Raw genomic sequence first — 27,582 nt, 5'->3', positions numbered from 1 at the left:
TTTGTACATGTTCTGCCGCCATTACTGTGTGCATTTACTTTTTCATATACTGTATAGGTAATTATATTTTGATTTTTCCAGGTACTTTTCCTCTTCTGCCAGTTGACTGAAGAAGCCATGTAATTCCTCAAGGCACAAGTGGAAGTTTGAATTACTGTACAGAAAGAAACTTCCTTCAGTAGAGCCACTTCACTTGAATGTTCCCATCTGTATTAAATTCGTGATAGTGGAGTCCACTCACCCCTAGTGCATACCGACACTGTTATGGTGAGCGATCCGGGGGTAGTAACCCCGGCATTATGGATAGCTTTTTTCTCTGGTATATTTAGCAATAGTTATACCTATAGAAATGAGTGCTATTGGAACCATTTCACTGGGTGACACAGGTCTTCCCCCAGAAATAGATTTTTCCTTTGTCAAAATCTTTTTTGGATTTGATCTCTTTTAGGGATAAAGTTAAGAAGAGAGAGTACTCAGTGTACTCAGTGATTAGTATATGAGTTTCTCCTTCCCAATGTGCAATGCTTCCAAGAGGTGCAGGTGGCGGTGGTGGGTAGTTCGGTCAATTATTTCAATGTTGTGATTATGTCTTTTCTTGCTATTCTCTTGTTATGGAGCGGTCCTGGCATGGTTAAAGATGGCCCCTCTCTTGGGCATGGCAGGAAACCCTCTTGGAGAAATGCATGGTGGTCATACCGATGTAAGAACCGAGGCATCCTCGGACGGGGCATGAGTACTGGTATACCACGTTGGTTTTCTTCAAGGGGTCCTGCTGAGGGGGGGCTGGCTTATTATGGATTACCAGGGTGCTCGTCTTTTTGCTCTTGTAATAAATAACCAGATGAATATTCTTGTTGGAGTCAACGGGGCTGACATTATTCTCGATGATGTTTTTGAAGAGTGCGTTCGTTTTCTTTATATTTATGGTGAAATTGTCCTTTATAGAAGCTTGGGCTCTATGCGTTCAGGGCATCGGGGCAAGGTTTCTGATGGTACCAGTTATCGATGTTAGAGGCCTTGATAGACTTTTCTGTATTCCAGTTTGGGTGTCCATTGTCACAACAAAGTCCTGGGCTACACATTCTATTTCTCCATGTGGAGCGAGTGCCCTGAGAGGTATAAGCGCTCCACCATCAGCGCCTATGTCAGGAGGGCCCTCTCACACTGCTCCTCCTGGAACGACACACGGAGAAATAGAATGTGTAGCCCAGACCCTCAAATCGACAAAGGACACCCAAACCGGAATATAGAAGAGTCTATCAAGGCGTAACATCGATAAGTACCTTCAGGAACCTTGCCCCGATGCCCCTGAATGCATATAAAGGACAATTTCACCATAAATATAAAAGAAGACGAACGCACCCTCAAAAACATCATCGAGAATAATGTCAGTCGCGTTGACTCCAACAAGAACATTCATCTGGTTATTTATTACAAGAGCAAAAGATGAGCAGCCTGGTAACGCGTAACAATCCAGCCCCCTCAGCAGGACCCCTTGAAGAAAACCAACGTGGTATACCGGTACTCATGCCCCGTCCGAGGATGCCTCGGTTCTTACATCGATGTGACCACCATGCGTTTCTCCAAGAGGATTTCCTGCTACGCCCAAGAGGGGGCCATCTTTTAACCATGCCAGGACCGTCCATAACCAGAGAATAGCAAGAAAAGACATAATCACGAACATCGAAATAATTGACCGAACTACCGACCACTGCTGCCTGCACCTCTTGGAAGGATTGCACATTGGGAAGGAGAAACCAACCCTCAACATTACACAGGAAACCTTTCTCCTCCCCACGGCCGCCAGAGACCTGCACTGAGCGACCCCATAGCGAACGAGCGGAATCAAAATTCGGCATCTGAGGATCGAAATTCTCCCATTCATCCCCAGCACTACAATGCCGCCGCGACGCAAGACTTAAAACCCGAACATCAGCTTGGGAGAGAAGGCTCCGCCAGAGATTACCTGCCCTGTGCAGCCAATCATAATTCAGCACCGATCAAGAGCGCCCCTATAAATATCAATCCGAGCACCTTTTCTCTTCAGATCTTCTTTAACCACGTCCAGAGGGTGACCAACAAGCTGGTCGAAACATGTTGACGCGGTACCTGAAACAGAACCTGAATCCAGATGACGAACGATTTCTGATTGGCTATTTTAATAAAAGACTTCCCGCACATCCTGCACACTATCCTTTTCCAACATGAATATCGCCAGTTGCTGACTAACATCGCTGAGCCCGGTTAATCATAAGGAAGATAGAAAAGGCAATATATGAGATAAATTCGCATAATACAGCCATCCTTTTATTATTAATATTAATAATAATAATAATAAGATAAATTCGCATAATACAGCCATCCTTTTTATTATTAATAATAATAATAATTAATATTAATAATTATAATAATAATAGCCCTAAAGCTTATTTGAAACTATGAAAATACAGTAGCACCTCGACTGAAGGGGTTTGGCTTTCTAATAAGTAACAAAATTTGTTAGTAACAAAGACCATATATTATGGCCTGCATTTTGAATATTTTCTAGGTATCTTGTTCCTAACCTCAACTAACCTTTAACCTTTACTCTTTATATAACATTCAGTACAGGAGATGTATTTTAAAATGTACCTAATGATAATGTAGCCAGTAAGTACAAATATCTGGTAAGTTAGGTCCATTAAGCTGAGATTTACCATCATTTATAAAAGCACCAAAATGAACTGCTTTTGCAAAGTGACTTATCAACACCAAATGCCAGTCCTTGTTAGAAAAAAGTCTCCTCAGGAGGGTCTGTGTGATAGAGCAGAGGTATATAGGAGGAGAAAAATTTGTAAAACTGGATTTTACTTCAAGTATTCTCTCTCAACCAAAGCTGATGTAAAAATAATGGAGTTCATGTTGTATAGGCACAAACACAAGGTGTAGTGGAAAATAGAATAGTAAAATTAAAATTGTTAAGGGGTTAGGGAAATGTACATGTACAAAATTGCTTTGGTTTAATTTGGATTAATTGTAGTAAAGAGCACACACGATGGAATTGAAAGTCAGTCTTCGTTATGATTTTAAGACGTTAAATACTGTAGTTCCCAGAAGTCTTATTATACATCAAAATAGTAATTTATTTATGCAGCTAGCTAATTGTGGAGATACAGGTATCAATCATATTGCAGGATTCTAGGTGTCAGAGCAAATATGCAAAGGAATTAGACATAAAATTTCATAATAATAAATAATTTCTACAGTATGTGATTGTTAATGTGGTTGATGCTGCCATGCAACTATCGATGGTTGATCATTGATATCATCAGTTGAATCAAATTGACTTACAGGATGCTGATGTGGTGTGCTCCTACTGTGGCCCTGCAGATGGCTGCTCTTTTATCTGTAATGAAATACAAGAGCAATTAGAGTTGACTCATTAGCTTATCAGAAAAAATATCTGAAATCTAGGTTTATACTGGGTTGATGCCCTAAGGCACCCAGAGATCCCTGTCTGGTGTGGCTTGAACAAGAAAATATATGATAGTTCTGACCTTATTGGCTAATTAAGCCTTTAACAAACTTTTGAGTTTACTTGTGTCCAGTTTGGCTGCTTGGCCCAAATACCTATTTTGATAGCGTAGCTGCTATTCATCCTCGAAGGAGTTACATGATCCCCCCAGGGCTTGACAGACCAACCAATTACAAGAATTCTCTTATAGTTGGTCTTGGCCAGAATAGTGCTTGTTGGTACAGTGATAGAATATAAAGGACTCGGGACAGGAGGGCTCTATCTCTGTCCTACAACGACTAATTTCGGCTCTCACTCATGTCTAACTATCAGATGTGACAACAGCATAGTGTAGACCATCTTCATTACACTGGTCTGTCCAAGAGTTCACTGGTCCCCAGGTTGTGCTCCAGAAGTCATGTGTTCAGCTATGCATTTTGTCACTCATCATAACACCAGCCAAGCCAAGTACTTTAGTTTTAAGACCCATTGAAAAGTTTTAGTTCCTTAAAATTTTAACGGGTAAGCTTATATTTGTTTAATTGGGAGCCAGTATGCCTCTTGCAAGGTGAGAAGTTAGGGTAGATCACTAGGTTACTCTGCAATTGCCGCACTGTTAGTTCCTCATTGGTGGGTGGGTTCTGTTCTCAGCTAGCACTCTGCTGGCCCGTATTCGAATCTCCACCGGCCAATGAAGAATAAGAAGAATTTATTTCTGGTGATAGAAATTCATTTTCGGTATAATGTGGTTGAGATTCACAATAAGCTGTAGGTCCCATTCCTAGGTAACCAATTGGTTCTTAGCCACGTAAAATAAATCTAATCCTTTGGGCCAGCCCTAAGAGAGCTGTTAATCAGCTCAATGGTCTCAGTTAAACTAAGGTATACTTAACTTTTTTGCTGTGCTGGTTTTTAATATTGATACATAATTTGAAGTTACTGAAAGGGTAAATAGGATTAGCCTAACTTCTAGTTTACGAAACATTGATGTGATCATAGTTCCCAATCGTGCTTGACTTTAAGAGCCTTGATGTTTACTAAAGGCCAGTATTGCCTTTATAGTATTTTATAATCAAACTAAATGATTTGAGATATTGACAGTTCCCAGTTATCCTTAATTTATTGGGGTCCTTTCAATGTTAAAGGAATACATTCATGCAGATCTGCTTCCAACAGGTGTTACTCTCTGCTGATATCAATGTCACAGGTGTTGAGAAAATTGTTGTACACGCTTGTCTTTTTTTCGTGAGGAACACAAAGTATTTTCGTAATGGTGAGCTTTGCCAAACAATTTAAAACCTCGGAGATATTGATGCTACATAACCTTTACCTGGTGCTTGGAAATACAGCAGACTGGGTGATCAAAGGTTATGAAATGTGTAGAAAATACAGTATGGATATCCATTTAGTTTTGTCTTAATTGAATTAAGAAATCTTTGTGAGTAAATCCTTTAAGACTGTTATTTTAGTAATTGTGAATTAATATTTTAATACATTACCACTATTTTATGGATATGACTCACTGATCATGTTTCCTTACATCATACTATGGACATGTACTTGTGGCCATGTAGGCCTGGATTAATTTAAAGTGTTAGTGGTCTGTACAGTGATAGAGGTAGCTAACACTAGATACTTTTATTAAAAACTTGTTCCTTTTATCACTACTGGGCTACTTTTATACAGGACCTACACATCACTTGCGCCACAGCGAATTGCTCAGTCTGCTTTTCACATGTGGCTCATAACTATCAAACCATAAAGAATAATACATATATTGGTTGGTTTGTTGTTTCATGTTCTTTGTATTGCCAAACCCTATGGGTATCAGGAATAAAGACCTGCCATGAGCCACCCCTGGAGGAATACAGGAGAACTTGGTTGGTGGCTGGACATGTGTGAAATATGCCACATGCTTTTGGCAGGCAAGTTTAAATGATGACAGAGTTAATTTTTAAGCTGTCTGTATGAAGAAGTTAAATATACCTTAGTTTTTACCAGACCACTGAGCTGATTACCAGCTCTCCTAGGGCTGGCCAAGGATTAGACTTATATTACTTGGCTAAGAACCAATTGGGACCTACAGCTTATTGTGGAATCTGAACCACATTATAGCGAAACGCAATTTCATATCACCAGAAATAAATTCCTCTAACTCTTCACCAGCCGGCTGGGGAATCGAACTCTAGGCTAGCAAGTGCCAGTCCACAGCTCTACCGACTCACCCAACAAAGAGCTACTGTCTGTATGAGTTATAAGTTTCAGTAGGAGCAAGGAAGAAGGTGGCTACTGTCCATTGTTCCAGCAGAATCCACATTTGGGGCAGTACTCCAAAAGCAGTGGATTCTAGGAACTCCCACTTCAACTCCTCCGATGGAGACGAAGAGTCTTTCCTTCGGGAGAGAGGTCACTGACACCTGACATGAAGTGGATATAGTTACTTAAATTTCCCCTCTGAATCCGGATGATCCAGGGAAGAGTCTTCTGCCTTACATGAGACAGGTACTTCAGATGATGAAGCTTTCCTGATATGGTCCACCCAATTCCCATCTGGAGTGTCTATACCTTAGGGGTAGTGATTTACCCTGGACTTCTGTACTCCCAGGTGATGGTGATACAACTGTCTTGGCTCAATCAGTTCATGTAGGCTTCCTGATAGGAAAATTCTGTTTGGTGTACTTTATATACTGCCAGGCAGTGATGATATGACTGCCTTGACTCAATCAGTTCATGCAGGTTTCCCTGATTGAAAATTCCACTTGCTGTACTTTGTATACTGCCAGGCAGTGATGATACGACTGCCTTCCGTTCATCAGTTCATGCAGGCTTCCCTGATAGGAAATTCTGCATGCTGTACTTTCTGTACTGCCAGGCTGTGGTGATACGACTGCCTTGGCTCAGTCAGTTTGTGCAGGCTTCTCTGATAGGAAATTCTGCATGCTGTACTTTCTATACTGCCAGGCAGTGATGATACAACTGCCTTGACTCATCAGTTCATGCAGGCTTCCCCAATAGGAAATTCAGCTTGCTGTACTTTCTATACTGCCAGGCAGTGGTGGTACGACTGCCTTGGCTCATCAGTTCATGCAGGCTTCCTAGGGAAAAATTCTTCTCACAGTACCTTTCAGAATTCTGGGAGGAAATTGTGAACATTATCAAGATGACCGCATGAGAGTGTAACTCCTTTGAGGACTCACTCACTACTGAACATCAGCACAGAGACACTATCCATGACTCCCAAGAGGAATTCAGGTCTGTCCTGGATATGGAATTGGCTGTGACATGTAAAAATTTCTCCTCCTTTAAATTAGAGGATTGACAGGCTGCACAGTCTGCTCTGGCAGGGATAGGTTTCTCACCAAAAATCTTGGGTCATGGGAACAGGGTAATAAAAACCTAAGCCCAAAAGGAAGTTGAAGCAACTATCTAGATCCTGTTGAAATCAGAATGGATAACAAGAGACAGCCTACTCACTCCCAGAACTCTGACTGGTAACACTTGAGACCAGGTCGGACAATGAAACATCAAATCAGAATGTTGTACAGGCACCAATATCTGTCCCTGAGAATGATACTGATAACCCTTGGCGAGACACCTCAATGTGAATCTTTTCATCAAATGGAAAATACCTCATTATACATCATTAATGAAAGGAAAACTGATTGATATTGAGCATACAGAATTTTGGAACTTGGGACAGAGCAGCCTTTCCCAATACTGAATGGTGCTTGATCCCTCCTTCAAAAGGAATTCAGAAACTGTCTAGTAATATAGCAATGAAAGCCATATAAAAGCAACCTCTCTCGTGTTTACTGGAAAATATAGTACAACAGCAATTTTACAAAACCAGTAACTTCTCTGGGAGACATCAGCCTACTGTCTCTTCACTTCTGAAACAATCAGTCATGTAAAGATAGAATTTCAGAATTTTGTGATGACTGGGAAATGAGAGCTTATGGCAGAAATAAAGCCATTTTTTCCACTATCCCAGTATTTGATAGTGCTACACAGGAATGAGCAACATTTGTCCTTCCTTATAAGAGGAAAAAGCTCACATTGGACATAGCTACCCAGCAATTTGGGACCCCTATGAGAAAAATCTCAGAAAAGCAATGGCTGAACTTTATGCTAGGCTCCACCTATTAAAGAGCTTTCAAAAACCGGACCCCTTTAAAAGGAGGCCATAGAGAAAGACAGCTTTATTTGCCACCACTCTTTGCGTCCCCAAGAAGCCTTCCTCCAAATGAAGTGTGATCCTTGATCCGTCAAATTTAAACAAACATCTTTTTGCATAAATTTTTATATATAAATACTGTACTTATTTTATGGGAGTTACCTAGATGATTGGCTAATCTGGGGAGCCACCAGAGAAAAGTGCTGACAAAACTTGAGAGTGGTAGTTGACAGACTCCAGTCAGAAGGTTTCTTAATAGGAACAAGTCCCACCTTACATCCAGCAGACTTTCTTTGAGGCTGGGACTTTGTTGGGCTACTCTTTGCAGCCAGCTGTCTCTTCCCAACAGCAGTCAAAGCAGCATAAGGAATGATCTAGAAGATTCCTTGCACAGCCCAGCTTTCCAGATGACAGTTGGAACAATGTCTGGGCCTGTTACAGTTTGGGTCCATGGTAGATCTGATCCTGAGATTGTGACTGTAGGATTTAAACAGAGTCTGGCCTCACATGCCAGTAAAGGCTTTGTGATCGCCTTCATCTGAGATTGGGAAGATACTCTGTCCATGGACCTAGAAGAGGTCTCAGGCAAACAGGCCAACCTGGTTCCACTGTTCATACAAGTGATAATACATATGGATGCCTTGACAAGTTGGGAGGCCATTGGGAGGATTTTCAGTTAGGGGAAGATGGTTTACCTGTTCTGAGGGCGTGTCATACCAGCTTCCTGGTGCTGTTGGCAGTCTTACCATCTCAGGAAATCTAAACCTCCAAAGGGACCCACATTTTGTTGGCTTTAGACAACATGACCCAATGTCTTATATCAAGGGATTAGGCTTGTGCTGAGCTCCTCTCAAGTCAGTAATTGCTAAAATGTTTCACAATCTGGAAGTGGACTGGTTTACCACATGTGAGAACCATCAACTTCCAGTGTATGTGTCTCTGAACCTGGACAGTCAGGCAGTAGCAAGGGATGCATTCCTGCAAGAATGGAACAAATGGAGGACGATATACCTTTTTCCTTCATTGTCCCAGATTTTCGAGCTTTGAACAATCTACTAGCTTTTTCCTTCTTAGTACCTGTCCCTAAATTGGCTGAGCATTCATTGGCTCCTTGTTTCTCCAACAAATCATTCCCGTCTGTTGTTTAACCCAGACAAAAAAGGGGAAGTGGAGCCACAGTTTCTGAGCCACCAACCTTCACATAGAATTTTAAATCAAGTCTACCATGAATGTTATTTGCCTAACATTGGCTAGTGCAAAAACTACTGGCACTTCGATTGTTCCAAAACCATCGCTTGTTGAAAAATCGTGGTGTGTTCATTATGGCCTCCAGCCTACACCAGTACCATCTATACATATATGGTAGCCTAGCCTACACTACACAGTATACTTTATACATATATGGAGTAGTTATTAGTGTCAGCTAATTCTGCAGGTTCAATGCAGATTGACATGATAAGTCAGTATAAAGAGAAATTGAATAACAAACAAGGCCCAGCCTGCACTTTCGTATATCATATATGGTAGCCTAGCCTACTTTATACTGTATTCTATTTTCACATAATTACACCGTATTATTCAAACATCAAAATAACGAAAGTGCATCTTTTCCATGGATCTTTTAAAAAGTTATGCTTTACTACACTGTATCCAATTGTATATATTCTAATATTGCTTTTGCATTATAAATTCCGATCATAAATGTTTTGGTTTGGGAATCGATCACGCGGTCTACTTCGCCGCATTTAACTTGGTTCAGAGGGCATTTCTTGCTTCTAGTTAGCATAAATGAATCTCTAGATACTTTATTTATAAGGGACACATATATTTTTCGTTATATGAAGTGTTTTTAAGTTGAAATATAACTTAAATATGTCTCATTGTGAAATTAATTTAGCCATTTTTTCGTTAATAGATGACGTTGGCGGCTGGCCGTTTTGTGTCCTATTCCTATTTTCTTTGATTTCATCATCATACTACTGAGCCATTTATCTTTTATCGGTGAAAACAGCAGTAATATGTGTTCTTTCATGTCCAGTAGTTTTGATTGATATACTTTCCAATTTTATTTGCTGTCGAGTTTCATCCATGTTGCCAACAACGATAATTTATAGTCATTAGTTGAACATTCTTTTCTCAACTACAACTTGCAGCTTAAATTTACTGTAGCAGTATATTTCCTTGCGATCTTTTCTCCAAAGCGGATAAGGGTAGTGTAAAACATACCAGTACTTAACATCATTTTTAACATAACTGACGATAATTGTTTAATCGCATCGATGGTTGAAATACAAGCAAAACAGTTGTTGTCCGATTGGTTATTAGCAAAACAACAGTTTCGTTCGGTTGTTTATGCAACATTTTTAAGAGTATAAGGTTATTAACAATACTTTTATCATTCTCTTACTTTTTAACTAGAAGATGGAATAAAGAGAAGAAAAAGAAGTTGGTCTATTGTAAGTTGGTCTTTCTTGCTTGATTCTCCGGCAACTGTAGTGTATCGAAATTTCGAAATATTTTCTAAATATTTCGTACCGGTATTAATTGCTAACTCCATCGTAAACTCATAAGTCGAATCATTAACGAGCACTACCTGTACTGACTTCATCTATCCAGCATACCAATCTGTATGGAAAATGTGGTTAGATTATCTCCACACTGAGAGCCCGGTTGAAATCTGTTAAAACAGGTTTCGTTTTATTATCCTTTGGGGTGAACGCCCTATTGCAATGACAATGGCATACAAAGCATCATTTGTGGAACCCAAATTTATGGTTTGTGGAATTTATTCTTAAATAGAAATTGTTAATTCTGTTCTCCAGTCTAACATTGCAAAGGCCAGCTCCTGAGGTTTCCCATTATCTGGTCCCTGAATTAGGTTCTTAGACTCCTGTCATCCCCTCAGTTCATGAACCCAATACAACTACAACTCATATGCTAGGAAAGGCAGTCTTCTTGACTGCCTTGGCACCAGGAACTCGGATTAGCAGTTCTTACATTCTGTACAACAGTCGGGCGCGAAGCTTTTGCATACTGTTCAGGATCATTCATTGGAACCCATCCAGCATTGCCTGGACAGTATTCTAGATCTACTGCAAGCCGACAGCGATTCGGGAGCCTACAGACTTAGGCACTTATATTTCGCCTGAAGAATAGGACACTGAACAGGAACAGCCTTCTTTAGCCTATGCTTCTCTCTTAAAGTACTTCCTGTTCTGTTATCCGACTTTCTTTTCCCCAGTGACCCCGTTGTCTCTGAGTTCGGCATTCATGTGCAGAATCCTCCAGACTGCCTAAGATGGTACTAGTAAGCTTCCTCATGGAAGAAAGACCTGTCAGGTATTGAGAATTGGCTGACAGAGAGAGAGATCTAGGCAGAACTGTATTTTGTGCCCCTCCTCACCTGTTGAAAAGGAGGTATTTGTCATATGTCATTGGGGAAGCTCCTTCTTTGGGAGTTCTGCCTCCTCCCAAGGGAACTTCTCCAGCCTGATGACTCGGCACGTAGATCAGCATTCTCCTCAACCAAGATTTTATTCACTTCATCGGAACTGGACCACTAGGTGAGAGACGTTTTTAAAGTGTTAGAAATCTTCAACTTCCTAGACTGGACCATGGGTTCCCTAGCGAAGAAAATTGAGGACTGCGCCACCCTTCAGGGTAATTTCTCTGCAGATTGGTTTGGAGTTCTCTCCTGTGCAGACAAGGCAATTCAGGATAGTTCCCAGGAGCTGGCTGCCTTATTTGCAGTGGGAGTGCTCGAGAAGAGAGAGCAGTGGTGCTCTTTCACCACAAAAGGAGTCACTCCCTCCCAGAGGTCAGCCTTCCTTTTTGTGCCCTTAGACCACTGTAGTCTGTTTCCCATTGCCCCTGTAGAGCACATAGCAGTGGAGTTGCAAAAGAAATCCACACAGGATCTGCTGGCGCAGTCTTCCAAGTGTCCTAAGGAGACAGGGTGTGTTCTGACAGTCTCTTTTGCATCTAGGACAGTCTCCTCGCTGCAGCAGCAGCCCTTTCGAGGCAGTAGGGCTAGGTTCAAGCCCCGCCTTCTGACGAACATTCAGTCAGTTAGACCAACCAAGAAAACGACAGTCAAGCCCTCCTCTCTCAATTGAGGAGCCTGTCCTCCGTGTTCCAGGGGGAGCCAGACTTCTACACTTTTGGAGCAAATGGCAAGAAATGTGGCGGGATTTTAAAACACAAAAAACAATACACAACACAGATACACCGAACATATACAATATCACTATGGTTGCTGGGAGATGGTTGAGGGTGTCCACGGTCGCCAACACAGTAGACAAAATTACACAAACAAAACCGGAAAACAGACTTCCAACCAAAAAAAAAAAGCAGCAAAGAAAGAGACACATGCACAGACAACAATAACATCCAACAGAAAACACTTTCGACTCACGGAACATACAATAATCTACCATCAATGTCCGCCTTGCACAGAACTCGGCTCAAGACTCTCTCAAAACTGAAAAAAACTCCCTCGACATTTGCACAGACAGACAGCACCGTAAACAACCTAATGACCTCATCCCTCTTCCAACAACCGAAGCACTCACTAACGACAATTACTCTCTCTCTCTCTCTCTCTCTCTCTCTCTCTTCTCTCTCTCTCTCTAAATAAAAACAAAATTCATCTCTGGGAAAATGCGTTAAATGCTAAAAAACAAATTTATTCATCCTCTATAGAAAGAAATGTCCATCCTGTTCAGGAGAAACCTCCCTTAGTGTCCTCTCTCATCAACTTGACAGCCTACTCCATAGGCTCGGAGAGGTTTTGACCCTGTCACAAGAAATCTCGTCCCTGCTCAGGAAGAGAGCTGTAGAGGTGGTCAAAGATGTAAGCGTGAAGGGGTTTTACAACTGCCTATTTGTTGTCCCCAAATCATTGGGAGGTTGGAGACCTGTCCTGAACGTCAGCACTCTGAATTTCTTTATCCAAACTACAAAATTCAAGATGGAAAACGACTATTCAGTCCTGTCTTCCATCCACCAGGGGGATTGGATGACGACTATAGACATGCAGGACGCATACTTCCTTGTACCAGTACATCTGGACTCCAGGAAATATATAAGGTTTTTGTGCCAGGGCAGAGACTTCCAATTTCGGGCTCTGTGCTTCGGCCTCTTTACAGCTTCTCAAGTTTTTACCCGGGTTCTCTCCCCCCTAGCGAAGTGGCTCCATTTCATGGGGATCAACATTTGTCTATGTCTAGATGATTGGCTCCTGCACTTCCCCTCAAGAACAAGATGCACGGAGAACCCTCAGAAGACACTTCTCCAGGCCCAAGAGTTGGGTCTTAGTCAACTTAGACAATTCTCAGAGCTAGTCCCGACTCAGTTGATTCTCTATTTGGGAATGAAGATCAAATCTCTGAGTTTTCGAGCTTTTCTGTCCGACAAAAGAGTCCAATCCTGCTTCCGAACACTTTGAACCTTCCTCTCTCTCCCATGCTCAGCCAATGAATGGATGAGTCTGCTGGGCACTCTCTCATCCATAGAGAAGTTCTTGCCTTTAGGGAGACTTCCATATGAGAGTGTTACAACTCCTCCTAAAGGCCAATTGGCACAGGAAGACCCTTCCAGGCTCATTTGTTTTCCCAATCACACCCAAGATCAAAGAGGACCTTAGGTGGTGGCTCGTGGAAGGGTTTTCAGAAGGGATGTCACTGCATCCTCAGAGCCCCAACCTCACCTTATACTCAGTTGCATTGAATCTGGGTTGGGGGGCTCTTCTGGAGGATCTGGAAGTATCAGGGAGGTGGTCCCAAGCCGAGAGAAATATCAGTGTGAAGGAGCTGAAGGCAATTCACTTGGCCCTTCAGCATTTTACAACAGTGACTTTCAACAGCACCATCATTGTCCATTTGGACAATACGACTTCTCTAGCGTACATAAAGAACCAGGGAGGGACCCACTCCTCCCTTTATGAAGCAGGCAAGGATCTCCTCCTCTGGGCTCAGGACAATCACACCAAGATTGCCACAAGATTTATCCAGGGAAAATTAAACATCCTAGTGGACGTTACAAACACGTCCTACCTATGGAATGGACACTGAATCCGCAGGTGTGCACTGACCTGTGGAAACGGTGGGGAAAGCTGTCGATAGAACTGTTTGCAACGTCAAGGAATCATTGCCTTCCCTTGTATTGTTCACCATACTTACCAAGTAAATACATGATTTGAGCCCTCCCACTTTCGGGGAAGGATAGGAATCCTTCCCCCAAAGTGGGCGGTGTCCAGTTACCTATACCAAAACAATAGAATGCTACCGTGAATTTCAAATTTAAGCTGCCGCGATAGTTAGAAACTAATAACTATGTAGTTACTCGGTAAGTATATATAAAATAATATAAAACTATTTTATCATAAAAATGTCATATTATAAAGAACTGTAGTTTATTGAGACCTCTGAATCATCTAGATTCCAGTAAGACTTTTCCAAAAGTTTTGGTCTTAAATGAGAACTAAAATTTGTGCAGTGTAAAATTGAATTATTTTTGGACAGCAGCTGATAAGCCAAAAAGAATGTATGAAAATAAGACAGAAAGCAGTGCTGCTGTAGGCACGGTGTCTCCTTGGGCCCCACCTGCATTGATTTCTGTCTCATCAATGGTATGCCACTCAAGGCATTTTGGAAGCATAACTCCCTGATGGAGCTAATTAGCTGTAGGATTGTCTCTTTGTGAGTGCAAGGATAACTGAGTAGGACAGGTTAGAGGAGTTTGTACTTGCACTATTTGTGGGCAGCTCTGTGTACCCTCTTATGCTGATTTAAAACGATTTGCACTTGAAAGTATTAAAGTATTAGGTTGGTATAAAAGCAGTTGTTTTTCTCTAAAGTGCATCATTTATGTATCTTTTAAAAGTGATAAATAATATGCCTTGTCTTACCACTTAGGTACGCGACAGTCTACACAAACTTCCCGGTATTTTCTCTTGTCTTGGACCGTGATGTTTCTCCAAATATTGCTCTTACTTATCCGGAACTATATAAGGATCTCACAAAAGGAAGATCACTCTCTTATAAAACATTTTTCATATGGGTGTTAATAAGTATATATCAAGGTAAAGTATACAGTACTACCTTTTTGCTTTGCTACATTAGATCGCAGTAGTAATGAAGATGAGCACAAGTTTTATTCAAACATACAGAAACTTTTATCATTTAGTGATAAGATTTTCAATCCACAGCCTGCTTTGTTAGGCATGAAATGAGTTATGAGGTGGCCATATTCAGTTTTCTTTATGTATTCAGTTGAAAAGGTTTAATTGTTTTCAGGTGGCGTTCTTATGTATGGAGCTATGTTGCTCTTTGAAGATGAGCTCATACATGTTGTAAGCATCAGCTTCACTTCGCTGATTTTAACAGAGCTTCTCATGGTGGGCCTAACTGTACGAACGTGGCATCCCTTGATGATAGTAGCTCATTTCCTCTCACTTGGGTTCTATGCTTTGTCAATAATTTTTATGCATTATTTCGGTAAGCAATTATGAATTTTTTTTATTTTCTGGTGTTTTAAGATCTATTATTAATATTATTAGAAAACCTAGCTCATTTGTTTCAATTGAACAGTTGCCATCTTATTATTGTAAAATTATTGTGTTGTTCATATTTCTAAAAGTACAGTACCCCATCAAAACAAAATAAACAATTCAAAAACAGTATTTGGTTTGCGAAAAATACTGATTGTGGATTACATTAAATATAGGTATCATTTAATTTTCACCTTGTTTTTTGGATAGCAGTTTTACTTCAATTATTAAAAGTAGTTAACAATATTTACACACTTATCAAAGTTTTTACTGTTAGTGTTTTCACTGTGAAATTGTCTTTTGGTACTGCATATTTTCAGTTTTCAAAAGGGGATTTCTTAGACTTATATTTTAATTAGCAGAGTGCTTGACATCTTTTTGATTTCCACCATTAAACTCCATACTGTGTCTTTCAGATTGGGACTTCATAAAATCTAAGGACTTCTTTTGGAAAGTAGTCGTGATAACCCTCGTATCATGCCTTCCACTATATGTGCTAAAATTCTTACGCAGAAAGTTCACGCCACCAACTTACTCAAAACTAGAAGAATTAAATACGTTTGGCAGTTCTTCATTATCTCAGTCACATCCGTGAAGTGCTGGATTTATTGTACTACTTCAGCCTCTCATATATGAATAACTAATACAGTATAGTCTTTTTAGTATAATGTATTGTAGTCAGGTAGATATAAATGAAAGTGCCTCAAGCTTTTTAATGCTATATTTATTTCATAGTTTTAGCCTGAGCGAGCAATGTTTGAAACAATTCTATTTTTCTGGGGATGTGAAATTTCTGACAGTGAAAGGAGCTTTGTAAATATGTTGATATTTTGGTGTTGGTATGATCTTAAGTGGTATTCTAAGTAAATGTAACTTATTCATGAATGGAATTTTTGTTGATACATTTTTTGTCTTGTTTCAAAGGTATTTAATTGTACAGTGCATTGTAGGCATTGTTAAAGGTTCTTTTCACATCTCTTTAGGCCTTGGCTGTGTTGCCCTTTGTCCTGTACTTTTCACACTTCCCATAGTTCTTTCCAGTTTAGCTGATCAACATCTTCATCTTTTCCTTCTACAATTTCTCATTGAAAATGAATTGTGTGGGCCAGCTGTATTATGAGAATCTGAAATTTTTTAATGAAAACAGAGAGAGCCCAATGATTGTTTTGATAATAAGGGATGATGATATGATTTTAATCAATAGTGATTATTTATTTTTGTCAAGGAAAATATTTGAGTGAATTCTATTTTGAGAAATTAAACTTCATTTGTGATGTTCTTAGAATCTAGAGACAGTATTATTGCATATTCAAAGATCGAACCAAACCTTATTCATTTGGTTAAAGGTTGTATAAAGTTATTTTTAGGTTAGGAATATTTGCGTAATGTTAGGGTTTTTGTTTAATACTATATACATATATTATTTCATTTTGCTCTTCGCATGTGATTGTTTTACATATATTCTTTCATTCTGTTCTTCGCATGTGATTGTTTGCTTGTAACACAGATTGCTGATTTCATCATATTAGCAAAGTCTGTATATTTGGTATACCAGTTCTATGTACTACCAGTTTTTTCCAATCATCTCTTATATACAGTAAATCTCCCCCTTTGTGCTGGCATTGCGTAAGGCAACCTGTATGTATTTGGCTCATAATTCCCCTTCGTTTTAAATTACTCCTAAAGATGTAATTTTGTATGAGAGCCTGTACTACACTTTTCCAAAGTTTATTTGAACTAGAGCACTTCTTGAGTAATGGGATTTTATTGGATTTTTCTAAAGCTTGACAAAGAAAATTTAGTGAAGAATGGTGTTAATGCACTGCAATCACAAAACGATTCCAACAATTATGTATTTTTTTTTAAGTTGTGCTTTTGAAATGAATTACAGTATATTATTTACAATCAGTTTCTGTTAAGTATTTTGTTGATTTTGCTATTGATGCTTAGGAGCCTGAGATGCTGCATGATGTGGTTTTAGATGAGCATAGGTTTTAACATTCCAGAATTATTTAGTATGAAGGGTGAAAATCTTTTTAACACCTGTACATCATTGCTGTGCAGTAGAAATTCAGAAAATGAGTCAGATTTCTATATGTTTTGCCTTTATTGATTAAAGTGGCCAAATTTTCATCAAAGAATGTTGGCTTTGGTTGTGGGTGAGTAGAAGAAACTGGCATAATTTCAGTATCTTACATGTTTTACTTACTGAATTCAAATTGCCAAATTATTACATATCACTAAAAAGGACAGAAAAGTATGTAAACAACAAGGTTGTCCATATTTTTGTTTTAAAAAAACTTGAGTAAGTAATTGTTACACGGGTGAGGCAAGAGGTATTTGTAGGGAAACAGAGCTAATTTAGTTCAAAGTGTGGCAACTGCCAAGCAGGGTAATTACATCAAAGTTAAAAGATCAAAAGAATATTTATAAACTGATATTTGTCATGAGTCTGGCTTCAGATGGGAGGGATAGCATAGGGTTTCCTTAATTCTTTTGATGAAGACTATTTCAAAAGTGTCATTACGTTGATTTTGGAGCCATTTAGGTATCTGGCTGTGCTGCCCTGAATAATATTTATCAGCCAGGTAGAACATAAAATGGGTAAAACTAAAAGAGTTCAGAGGTCTGGTTAAACAAATCATTTATAACTAACTAATTAAATTGTGTTGTGGAGCTTCAAGTTATTGAATCTACATGTACAATATTTGGGTTTGAGCTGAACTTTCAGGGAAGTGTTCTTAAATGTGACCAAATACTCCTGATTGTTAGTACTGTAATGTATTCCTTTGCTAGCAATTGAAAATGCTATTGAAACTATTAAAACAATTATGCGAATAAAAAAACTCTGCAACAAAATTACACGGAAATATTTTCTTTGTGTCATTCTTGTTAATGAGAGACATTTTTGGTTCTAGTCAGTGATAATTAACAGCAGAAAGTATTAAGAGGATTCTATATAAATATAAAGTTGTAGAGGAAGAGGTGATTTTAATGTCAAATCAGAATATATCCCATGGAGTGGTAGTGGTGGATACTGGAAAGCACTTGACATTTCATAGAATGCATAAAAATTATATTTTTTGTGCATTTTTAAAACCTACTGAAGATTAGAATCATCCAAGTTGAAAAGAATAAGATAGAACTTCATTGAATTTGCCGATTTTAATAGTCAAATTAGGTGCTGTTAAATTTAAGTAACCACATCATGTGGTGTATTCAGAATTAACTACTGTATAATGCATTTGCCAAAGTTTTCCAAGAGACCTCTTTCATAAGTATTTGTTTTGTATTACTAAGCTAAGCTAAATTACTGAATATAATCAAACTGGTCCAGTTTGGTAATTGTTTAAACAGACCAGCATGTTAAAATTCTTGATGTAATTTGGATATCTGGGGCAAGATCAGTTTTCATAGTGCTTTTGTTCAAATCAACCTGATATTGTATTATAAAGGGAAGTACCATATTCAGATTTGCCACAAATGTCATATGAATGTTGATCAATATTTGATGCATCAATTATATGTCATGAGAATATACAGAACGAGAACTTGATTTAAGCCCATTTAAGTGTATGGATTTCTAATTTTATTCAGTCATCATACACATAAGATGAATTGGATAATACTGGGATAGATAGTTGTGTGTAGTTTTATTGATTTTTAAGATAGCTTAAAATGGATACTGTATGAAACTTACACATTTGGTTTTAGTGAATTGAGGGGTTGAATCAGTAGTCTTCTGTTCTTAGATGTGTGTATCGTGACTGTATGGATTTGAATGATAGAAACAAAATATCTGCTGTATTTATTGTAAGCATAGATTTTATATATTTTTCCATATCTGCGGTCTTCTCTGACTGGTAGTGAATATAGAAATGTCTCAAGTCCATTTTTAATATTATTTGGGATAAATCTTACCTACTGTTAGAGTTAGCTTACATCTTTGTGCCATAAGGTGTGATTGGCATTCAAAATAAAAAAAAAAACTTTGCTGACCTAGATGGACTGTCTATAATCACCTGTTTCCATCAGGTGGTGATGGAATGTTTATGTTCATGTCAGAATTCATCCTGCCATGTGTGCCCTTACATAGTGTGAATAGACTGTAATAATTTTGACTATATTTTCATGAAGTTTCTGTATGGTAGTGTGTTTCATTTCTGTATGTATTTTGTCATCTACAGCAAGCAGAGATAGAAGTGTTAGGTTCTGTAGGAACGAGTCTGTAAACCGAATGTGTTCAGTTGAGCATGATGATTGCACAGTGTGTGTTACCTGTAGGTGTAATGAGTGTGATTTTTCTTCTCACTGTGATGCATGCAAAGAGTGGTTTAATGAGAAAATGAATAATTTTGTGAAGTATGGAAGCTGCAAAAGATTGATAGATTGTGTAGACAATTAGTTAGGTTTGGCCATAAGCCTACTCTGTCCTTTCGTCTTCTGGTGCTGCTTCTCTCACTACTTCAGCTCCTTCTCATGCACCCTCTGGGGTTCACAAGAAATGGATAGGAAAGTTTGAGGAAGATATGAGTTTCCTTCTGTTGACTGTAGAGCACTTGTCTGAATTTACTGTGGGTGAGGATCGTGGTGTCCCCCATAGTGATCAACCTTTTTTGGTTTCCTTCCCATGAGAGAAGGCGTCAGAACCTTTGTCTGTTTGAAGCCTACCCTCTGGACTGCCCTGCAACAGTAAGTCTTCTCCCCTGCCAAGGAACCAAAGCATGTCTTGGAACAGAGGTCTGTGGCCTTTTGTGGGCTTTCTCTTTCAACTTTCTACTTTGTGGTCTTTCTCTCTTAACTGTCTACTGTCTCAAAACTGACTTATTTTCTGAAAGTTTTCAGTAGAGTTAAGGGCACATGTCAACTGACCCGCGTTATGATCATCTGGTAAGAGTGACAGGGATGTGTTTGATACTGTTGACAACTGTACCTATTTGTACTAGTGGCTCTTCCACTTCTTCTTGTGTTGTGCAGATGGCTCCCACTGTCATTGTAGCAAGGTAGTTCCTAGTCGAAACTTTCGTCTCTTGGATTTGTTGTTGAAGCATGAGGCAGGTGACTTTTCTACCATGGTGACATAATGCAAGAACCCTCTGCCTTCTCTCATCCAACCATCTCTCTCCCAACCAGTCGACTTGTCTTGTGAGTCACCTGCTCCCTCCCAGCTGTTTGGAATGTCCCAGCCACTTACTGTGAAGTCATTGCTGGTGTTATAAGGGATGTTACTATCTGAGGTGCTTACCACCTTGTAGTGGCTTTTTCTTCTAGTACACAATTGGTGTAGTATGATGATAATACTTGCTGCGAAGCAGAGCAAGCATCCAGTGAAGGCCTTCATTCTTGTCACTGCTTAATCACCTGAGAGTCTTCACTGTCGAAGCCAGTGCAAATTTATTACAGTACTAAAGGTGAAGGGGAGTGGGACCAAACCTTAACACTATCTCGCTCAAGCAAACTGCAAGTAAAAACAAAGATTAATCAAATAATCGTGCACTAACAAACACTCAAAAACTAATATAAAAAAAAAAAAAATTCAATCACTAAAACCCAGTTTTCATACTGCCACCACAACCTCACTGCCTCAGTCTGCAGATTTGCTGGTTTCTGCTGCCCCGGTTCTTCCTTTAGACAGGAGAGATTTTGACCCCAATTTACAGGATTCTCTATTGGTTTTTAATCACTAGATAGACTGCGCTACTTTGGTCCCTTACCATTTTACTGAAGATGATCTTGTTGATCGGTGCTCTCTTTTGTTGGCCTACACCTCAGTTGATGTTCAGGCAACTAAGAAGTTGAAGTTATCTGTTTCTGTTAAGGTGCATTTTGAGGCAGTCTCCAAAGTTTTATCCCTTAAAGCAGCTGCTTCACTTTCTAGTTTTATAAAGCTTGTAGCTTGTGTTGAGTTATGACAGATATGATGCCAGATCTTCATCCTTCCATTCCAGACAAGTTTTTCCGGTCTTGACACAAAAAAGTGAAGAGCTTTTGAAACTGTAGGGTTCTTTGGCCTAAAAGTGAGGTGGAAGTGCTTGCATAGTCTTTATATTGTTGACTTCGGTGCTTTCTTTTGCAGAACTTGCTCTTAGCACCAGTGCTCATTTAGTGCACCAGGTTAAAAAAATAAAAATAGTCTTCAAAGGGCAATGATTTTGGATGAGGCTATTTCTGACACTTTGGGGAGATGTCTCATGTTTTTATCAACTCAGTGGTCTGTAGCTGTTTTTGATGTGTTTCATCATCATGATCTTAGCCCCAAAGTGTTTAGCGCCATCGCTGAAGATGTCTCAAATCAGGAGAGTACAGAGTTCTTAGCACAAATTTTGTATTCTTCCTTCAGGTGTCCTGTGCCTGTGCCTGCAGCTAGTCCTGCACCAAAGTTTTGCAACCAAAGTTTTGCATGAAATATCAACCTAAACATCTCCGAGTTCTTCCACTTCCTGAGCCCCTTACAAGTGATCAAGGCTCGTGTTCTAAGAGAAAGACTCACAAAACCAACTGTAACTGATTTTTCAGCCCTCAAGCTTCAGTAGTAGTCTGGCAAAGTTTTGGAGCAGAACCTCAGGAGGGGAAGGTTCTCAGGGAGGGATGCATAATACCTTTTGTTACACTTCTGCCCCTCTTGGCAGTCCTGATATCCCTCCCTGCACACCTTCACCACAAAGATGAGTTCCATGTTTTGCAGGAGGATATCAGGAAGTTTTTATGCAAGGAGGTGATCAAACCAGTTTTTGACAAGTCAGTGGGGTTATACAGTGGCATCTTATTGTTTCCAAGGCCTCATGGACATTTCCAGTTTCAACTAGTTCATTTGTCTGACTACCTTTTCAATGGAATCACCCAGTTCGGTCCTGGTGGCCATCCGGAATGGCAACTGCATGATTTATGTCAATATACAGAATGCGTACTTCTTTGTCCTGATCCACCCTTAGTCAAGGAAGTATCCAAGCTTTGCCTTGGAAGGGAAGGTCTTCTAGTTGAAGCTCTGTTTTCGGCCTAAGCATGGTGCCACAGGTATCCATCCGTACTGGACATTTTGAGACCAGTGTCAACTCCTCTTGTGCTGCCTCTGACCCAGTCAATTGTTTATTGGGGGATCAAAATAATCTCTCTCTCTCTCTCTCTTTTTCTGACATTGAGACGAGTTGACAATTTTCTGTCATTGCTGAGAGAACTTTGACCTTTAGAAAGACTCCAGCTAAGAAGTGGAGTCTTTTTGGCCTTTTTGGGTCACATAGCCTCTTAGAGAAGCTTGTCGGCTTAACCCACCTAAGAATGAAACCAATTCAATTTTACCTCAAGAACTCTTGAGACAGGTCTTGTCTTCTGGACTTGAAACCAGTGGTAATTCCTTCAGATCTTTTAGGTTCTCTTCTTTGGTGGAGAGATTAGTCAAGTCTGCTGATGAGTCTGCATCTAGACATCAAGAGCCCAGACCTCTCATTGTCCTTAGATGCCCTGAGGTAAGTTGGGAAGCCATCCTGGGGAACATTAAAATATCAGGGAGTTGGAATGTAGAGGAGAGAAAATTTATATAAACCTAGAGCTTAGGGGTTTGGAATGGTCTTATGCAAGTGGAACATCTAGTCAGAGACAAAATGATTGCAGTTTGACAATTCAACCTCTCTTTCTTACATTTGTTCAGGCTAGCAGAGAATCTTCTCCTTTGGTCAGAGTCCAGGAATATTATTCTCTACCACATTCATCCCAGGGAGAAAGTGTTAACACATACCAACTTGGCAGGGAAGGGCATATTCTTCCATCAGAATGGTCTCTTCATTTGCAAGTTTGTCAGAAGTAGTGGAACCTTGAGGGAACCTTGAACACTGATCTGTTTGTGACTGCCCAAAATACAAAACTCAAGTTTATTGCTCTCCATGCCAGGAGCCTCAGGCATGGGCAGTTGAGGATTTTCTTCAAGACTGGTCAAATCTAGACCTTCGTGTTTTTCCGCCATTTGTAGGCTTAAGGAAAGTACTCAATAAGTTGCTTACTTTCATCTGATCTCTTAAGTACGTGATGGAACTTTCTCTTCCAGCAGTTAAAGGATATTGTATGTTGTCTTCAGTTCTGCAACATGCTAACTTGAGTATCACTCATGGCTTAGATTTGGAAGAGGTCTTCCAGCCTTTTGAAATGGAAGCCCCGAAATCTTCCTATCATTGTTTAGGACGGAATTTGGATGTAGTCCTTAAGTTTTTGATGTTACCTCAGTTGAGCCTTTGGATAAAACTTCCCTTAAGAACTCAACTTTAAAGACACTTTTTCTTTTAGCTCTTCTTACGGCAAAGCGTATAGTAAGCTCCAAGCCCTTTTATGTACTATATATGGGCTTTGTTCAAGGGGATTTTTTTTTTTTTTTTTTTTTTTTTGTCAATTGTTTAGGGCTAAAAACATCAGCAAAGCAAACGCCCTCTCCAGATTTGTGATGGTGCCTAATTTCCCAGCTTTAGTAGGCAATGGAGAAGCTCTGCTATGTTCATTTAGAGGCCCAAGGATAACCTTGACAGAATTGAACCGTTAAGAGGAGTTAGTAATTTATTTTTCTATGTTTTTTTTTCTATGTTGTATAAGTTAGTCAGCTGAAACATTGGTGAACCCTGATCTTTTATGGTTTTTAAAGTAAACTGCACTGACGTGTGCCTAATTTCCCAGCTTTAGTAGGCAATGGAGAAGCTCTGCTATGTTCATTTAGAGGTCCAAGGATAACCTTGACAGACTTACTGTTAAGAGGAGGAGTTAGTAATTTATTTTGTGCTATGTTCTTTTTTCTATGTTGTATAAGTTAGTCAGCTCAAACATTGTTGAACCCTATCTTTTACCGTTTTTTCAATTAAACCGCATGACGCATGTCTTTTAATTAATTTTAAAAACTTTTCAGTAGAGAAGGTTGATAACACAGCTCGTAGGAGTTGTAACTCAATTTTTGTCTTGCATTATTTGCAAGACAAAAAAATTAATTCAAGAATTGTAAAGTCCTCAGTCCTATCATCCAGAACCTGAACCAACTACGAGTAATTTACCATTCTCTCCTAAAGTCTGGGAAGCATGAAGGTACACATTGGTGTATAGGAGTGTTTCTTCATATTTGGAGGTAGTTTTTTTTCTTAGTTTTGGACTATCCGTTGTGGGCTTTAAACTCTGGCACAAGAGTCTCAGTATGAGATAAAGTCCTTTTTCCCTATAAGGATCCTCCAACAAGTTTCACTACGAGGACCTTGCCTCCTATTGTGGATCCACTGTCTGGCAGCAGTGCTTACCAGGAAGGATCACACAAGAAGCTTTTTTTCCCCTTAACAAAGCTTTTAGCTTGCATGGCAAAGTTGATGTTTCTCTGGTACTAACCTACCATCCTCATTCAATGTGGTAGTCAGCCAACTTTAACAATAGGTAAGATTATTTGTGATGAATATTACCCAGATAATGGTAATTTTTATACCCCTTCACATCTTAGTGGGTGGTCAGGAAAAATTCTGACAAGAATGTAAACATTCCAACACCACCCAGTGGGAAATGGGTGATTATAGACAGTCCATCTGGGTCAGTCAAGCATTATTCTCTTGTTTATTTTGAATGCCTATCACTCCTGACAGTGCAAAGATGTAAGCTAACTTTAACAGGAAGTAAGTATCCAAATAATTAATTGTATAATAAAAATATTAATTTCATAGGTTGCAATTTTCTTCTCAAGGCATTTGTACATATTTCACCCAGGTTATATATCTACCATGTCAATAATTTTATGTTACAAGTTCCTATAATTCTTTTCATATGGTTGTATTTTCAGTGTTCAAGTAGGAGTATTTTTATATAGATACAGTACCATATTCATATTTAGGCAAATTGTTTGCTACCACTGAAAAGTAGTTTTGATAAAAAGGCTAAAAGAAGTAAGTTTAATTATAGGTAGCATAGTGCTTTGTTTTTTATCTGTTAAGTACTTGATTGTATTGAAAATTTTGAAAATGAAAAACTGGTATGTGTTTTATGATTGTTAATGGCCATGTTAATATTTTTTTTTTATAATATTCTTTGCTGTACACTTTTACTGCTTGTTAGTAGAGTATGAAATGGAAGATTTTTTTTATAGAGTGATATAAATATGCTGCTATATTTGCTTTAATAGTTATATTACTCTTATTGCATTAATTTTGAATTCCAGAATACCTAGTTGAGATACCAAATGTTGAAAGAATTAAACTTGGCCAGCTTATTCTTGGTATATGAAAGCCAAACAATTTTATTTATGCCGTTTTGATGCTAGGAACCAAATAATATTAGCTAAGGTTAGCTATTGTTAAGTTTCAGGTTTTTAGTTGATTTCATCAGTAAAATGACTGAATGACTCTTGATGGCTTTCCTTCATAATTTACCAACATTTCTACCAAAGTTTCTTTGTGAATAGGTAACTAGAGCTTCTATATCTGTATTTCTAAATTGAATAATAAAAAATTATAAACACAATCCTAGTGTCATATTTCCTACCAATTATTGCTTTTCATCATTTTCACTACATCTGTTTGTTTCTTTGTCTTGTTGCACTAAGCTATACAACTTCAAATCTTTCTTGCTAAAATTTTCCCTTTTGTGTAAAACTAGCCCCTTGAGCTTATTTTTCAAGATTCAAAATAGCTAATGTGGTTGTGTGGTAAAAATACTCTAACATATGATAACAATCTTCCAAATCTAGAAAGGATGTTGTATGTAAAAATCTGCAAGAGGAGGAAAGTAAAAGAGAATCAAATTAATAAAGTAAACATATATTGAACAGAAGGTGACAAAACAAAAGTGCAAAAATTAATTATATTAATATATTAAAGCCTGCAATGATGGATGCAATTGGCACAAAACTGCAAATTTAGCGTTTCTTTAATATAAACCACTAGGAATTTTTATTATAGAGTGATCTTGTTCTCTGATGGGGCTGAGAAATGATCTCAAGTATGGTGTGATTTGCCAATGTGAAAAACCCTTAGTCGAGCAAATACCTAGATATGACTCACAACTCGCCTATGTTGAGCAAATACCTAGATATGACTCACAACTCGCCTATAAGTAGTTTCTCAAAACTAAATTAGCTATTGTATCATGCCTTATTCACACCATTTCTCCTCTTCAGCCATCAGGAGTGACCCTTTCTTACCACAAGTGTGTAGTTGTCCCTCAAGATGGAAAACTAGTCAATCCTTGTCCTTTAAGCACGGTCTGTTTCCAGCTGTGAAGATGAAGGTAATGTTTATACTAAGGTGGATCTCCTAGGGCAGCTATATCCAAGGTGTAGCAGTACTGGTCCTCCACTAATAGGACTCCTTTTTGGGGGGCATGATTCATTCTGAATGAAATATCTCCATTATATTATGAGCAAAATTTAAAATAATAATCAAGAAAAGGTATAAAAAGTTAAGTATACCTTAGTTTAACTAGACCACTGAGCTGATTAACAGCTCTCCTAGGGCTGGCCCGAAGGAAGAAAAGGTATGGATAGGAATACTCCTACAGATAACCAACCCAAAAAAAACAAAGGGAAAGCTCCTGTTGAGCCATACAACCAAATCCTGCTCTCACATATTTTGAAAATCTTGTTTGGTTTTGACAATTGGTTAACATTCTCAGCACTAAAACCAGACAGAAGGATATCTTCCACAACTTAGATAATGAGCTGAAAATGGAATGCGACAGAAAAATAATCATAGAGCAAATTAATGGTTGATAAAAAAGAACCACGAAACACGTCTGAAATTTTCCAGAATGTGTAAATCAGTGATGTTAGCACAATGTAAAGTTAATATAATGTAACAAGGCACGACAAGACACTAAACTCGAGGAACTGCAACTTTTCCTCATATCCAGAAAGAAAGAAATAGTAAAATCTTATCTACAGTCATTAAAATCAGGAATAGCAATATCCATGACCTTGAGCTTCATGAAATCAAGAGTAAAAAGACAAATGATAGCACATTGAAAGTTACCAAAATAAAATTCATAAAAAACATACTTTATACCATTAAAGAGCAATGCTCTACGTATATCTTAGTTTAACCAGACCACTGAGCTGATTAACAGCTCTTCTAGGGCTGGCCCGAAGGATTAGATTTATTTTATGTGGCTAAGAACCAACTGGTTACCTAGCAACGGGACCTACAGCTTACTGTGGAATCTGAACCACAATATGACAAGAAATGAATTTCTATCACCAGAATTAAATTCCTCTAATTCTTCATTGGCCAGTCGGAGAATTGAATGCTGGGCCAACAGCGTGCTAGCCGAGAGCTCTACCCACCCCTCCAATGAAGAACTTAGGTTTGGTCATAGTAAACGATGTTGCAACCTCCAGATACATTAAATATGACCTAAAACACTATGCCC

General features: G+C 38.9%; 1 protein-coding gene and 1 long non-coding RNA gene across 2 annotated transcripts in view; one reads left to right on the top strand and one right to left on the bottom strand.

The window, feature by feature from the left end:
- The window catches only part of LOC136851878 (probable phospholipid-transporting ATPase IIB), a 351,307-nt gene extending 325,627 nt beyond the window's left edge, over positions 1-25,680 (top strand). Inside the window, exons 20-22 of the mRNA XM_067126209.1 lie at positions 14,582-14,748; positions 14,963-15,163; positions 15,633-25,680. Of these exons, the coding sequence (XP_066982310.1) occupies positions 14,582-14,748; positions 14,963-15,163; positions 15,633-15,811 (547 nt within the window). The 3' untranslated portion in view covers positions 15,812-25,680. The remainder of the gene's footprint in view (positions 1-14,581; positions 14,749-14,962; positions 15,164-15,632) is intronic.
- Positions 2,907-27,582, bottom strand: part of LOC136851879 (uncharacterized) — a 164,465-nt gene continuing 139,789 nt past the window's right edge. Inside the window, exon 4 of the long non-coding RNA XR_010856986.1 lies at positions 2,907-3,385. This is a non-coding gene — a long non-coding RNA (uncharacterized lncRNA). The remainder of the gene's footprint in view (positions 3,386-27,582) is intronic.

The sequence above is a fragment of the Macrobrachium rosenbergii genome, chromosome 24 (genome assembly GCF_040412425.1).
Source record: "Macrobrachium rosenbergii isolate ZJJX-2024 chromosome 24, ASM4041242v1, whole genome shotgun sequence".
Classification (NCBI taxonomy): Eukaryota; Metazoa; Arthropoda; class Malacostraca; order Decapoda; family Palaemonidae; genus Macrobrachium; species Macrobrachium rosenbergii.
This window is presented reverse-complemented; position numbering and strand designations above follow the sequence as displayed.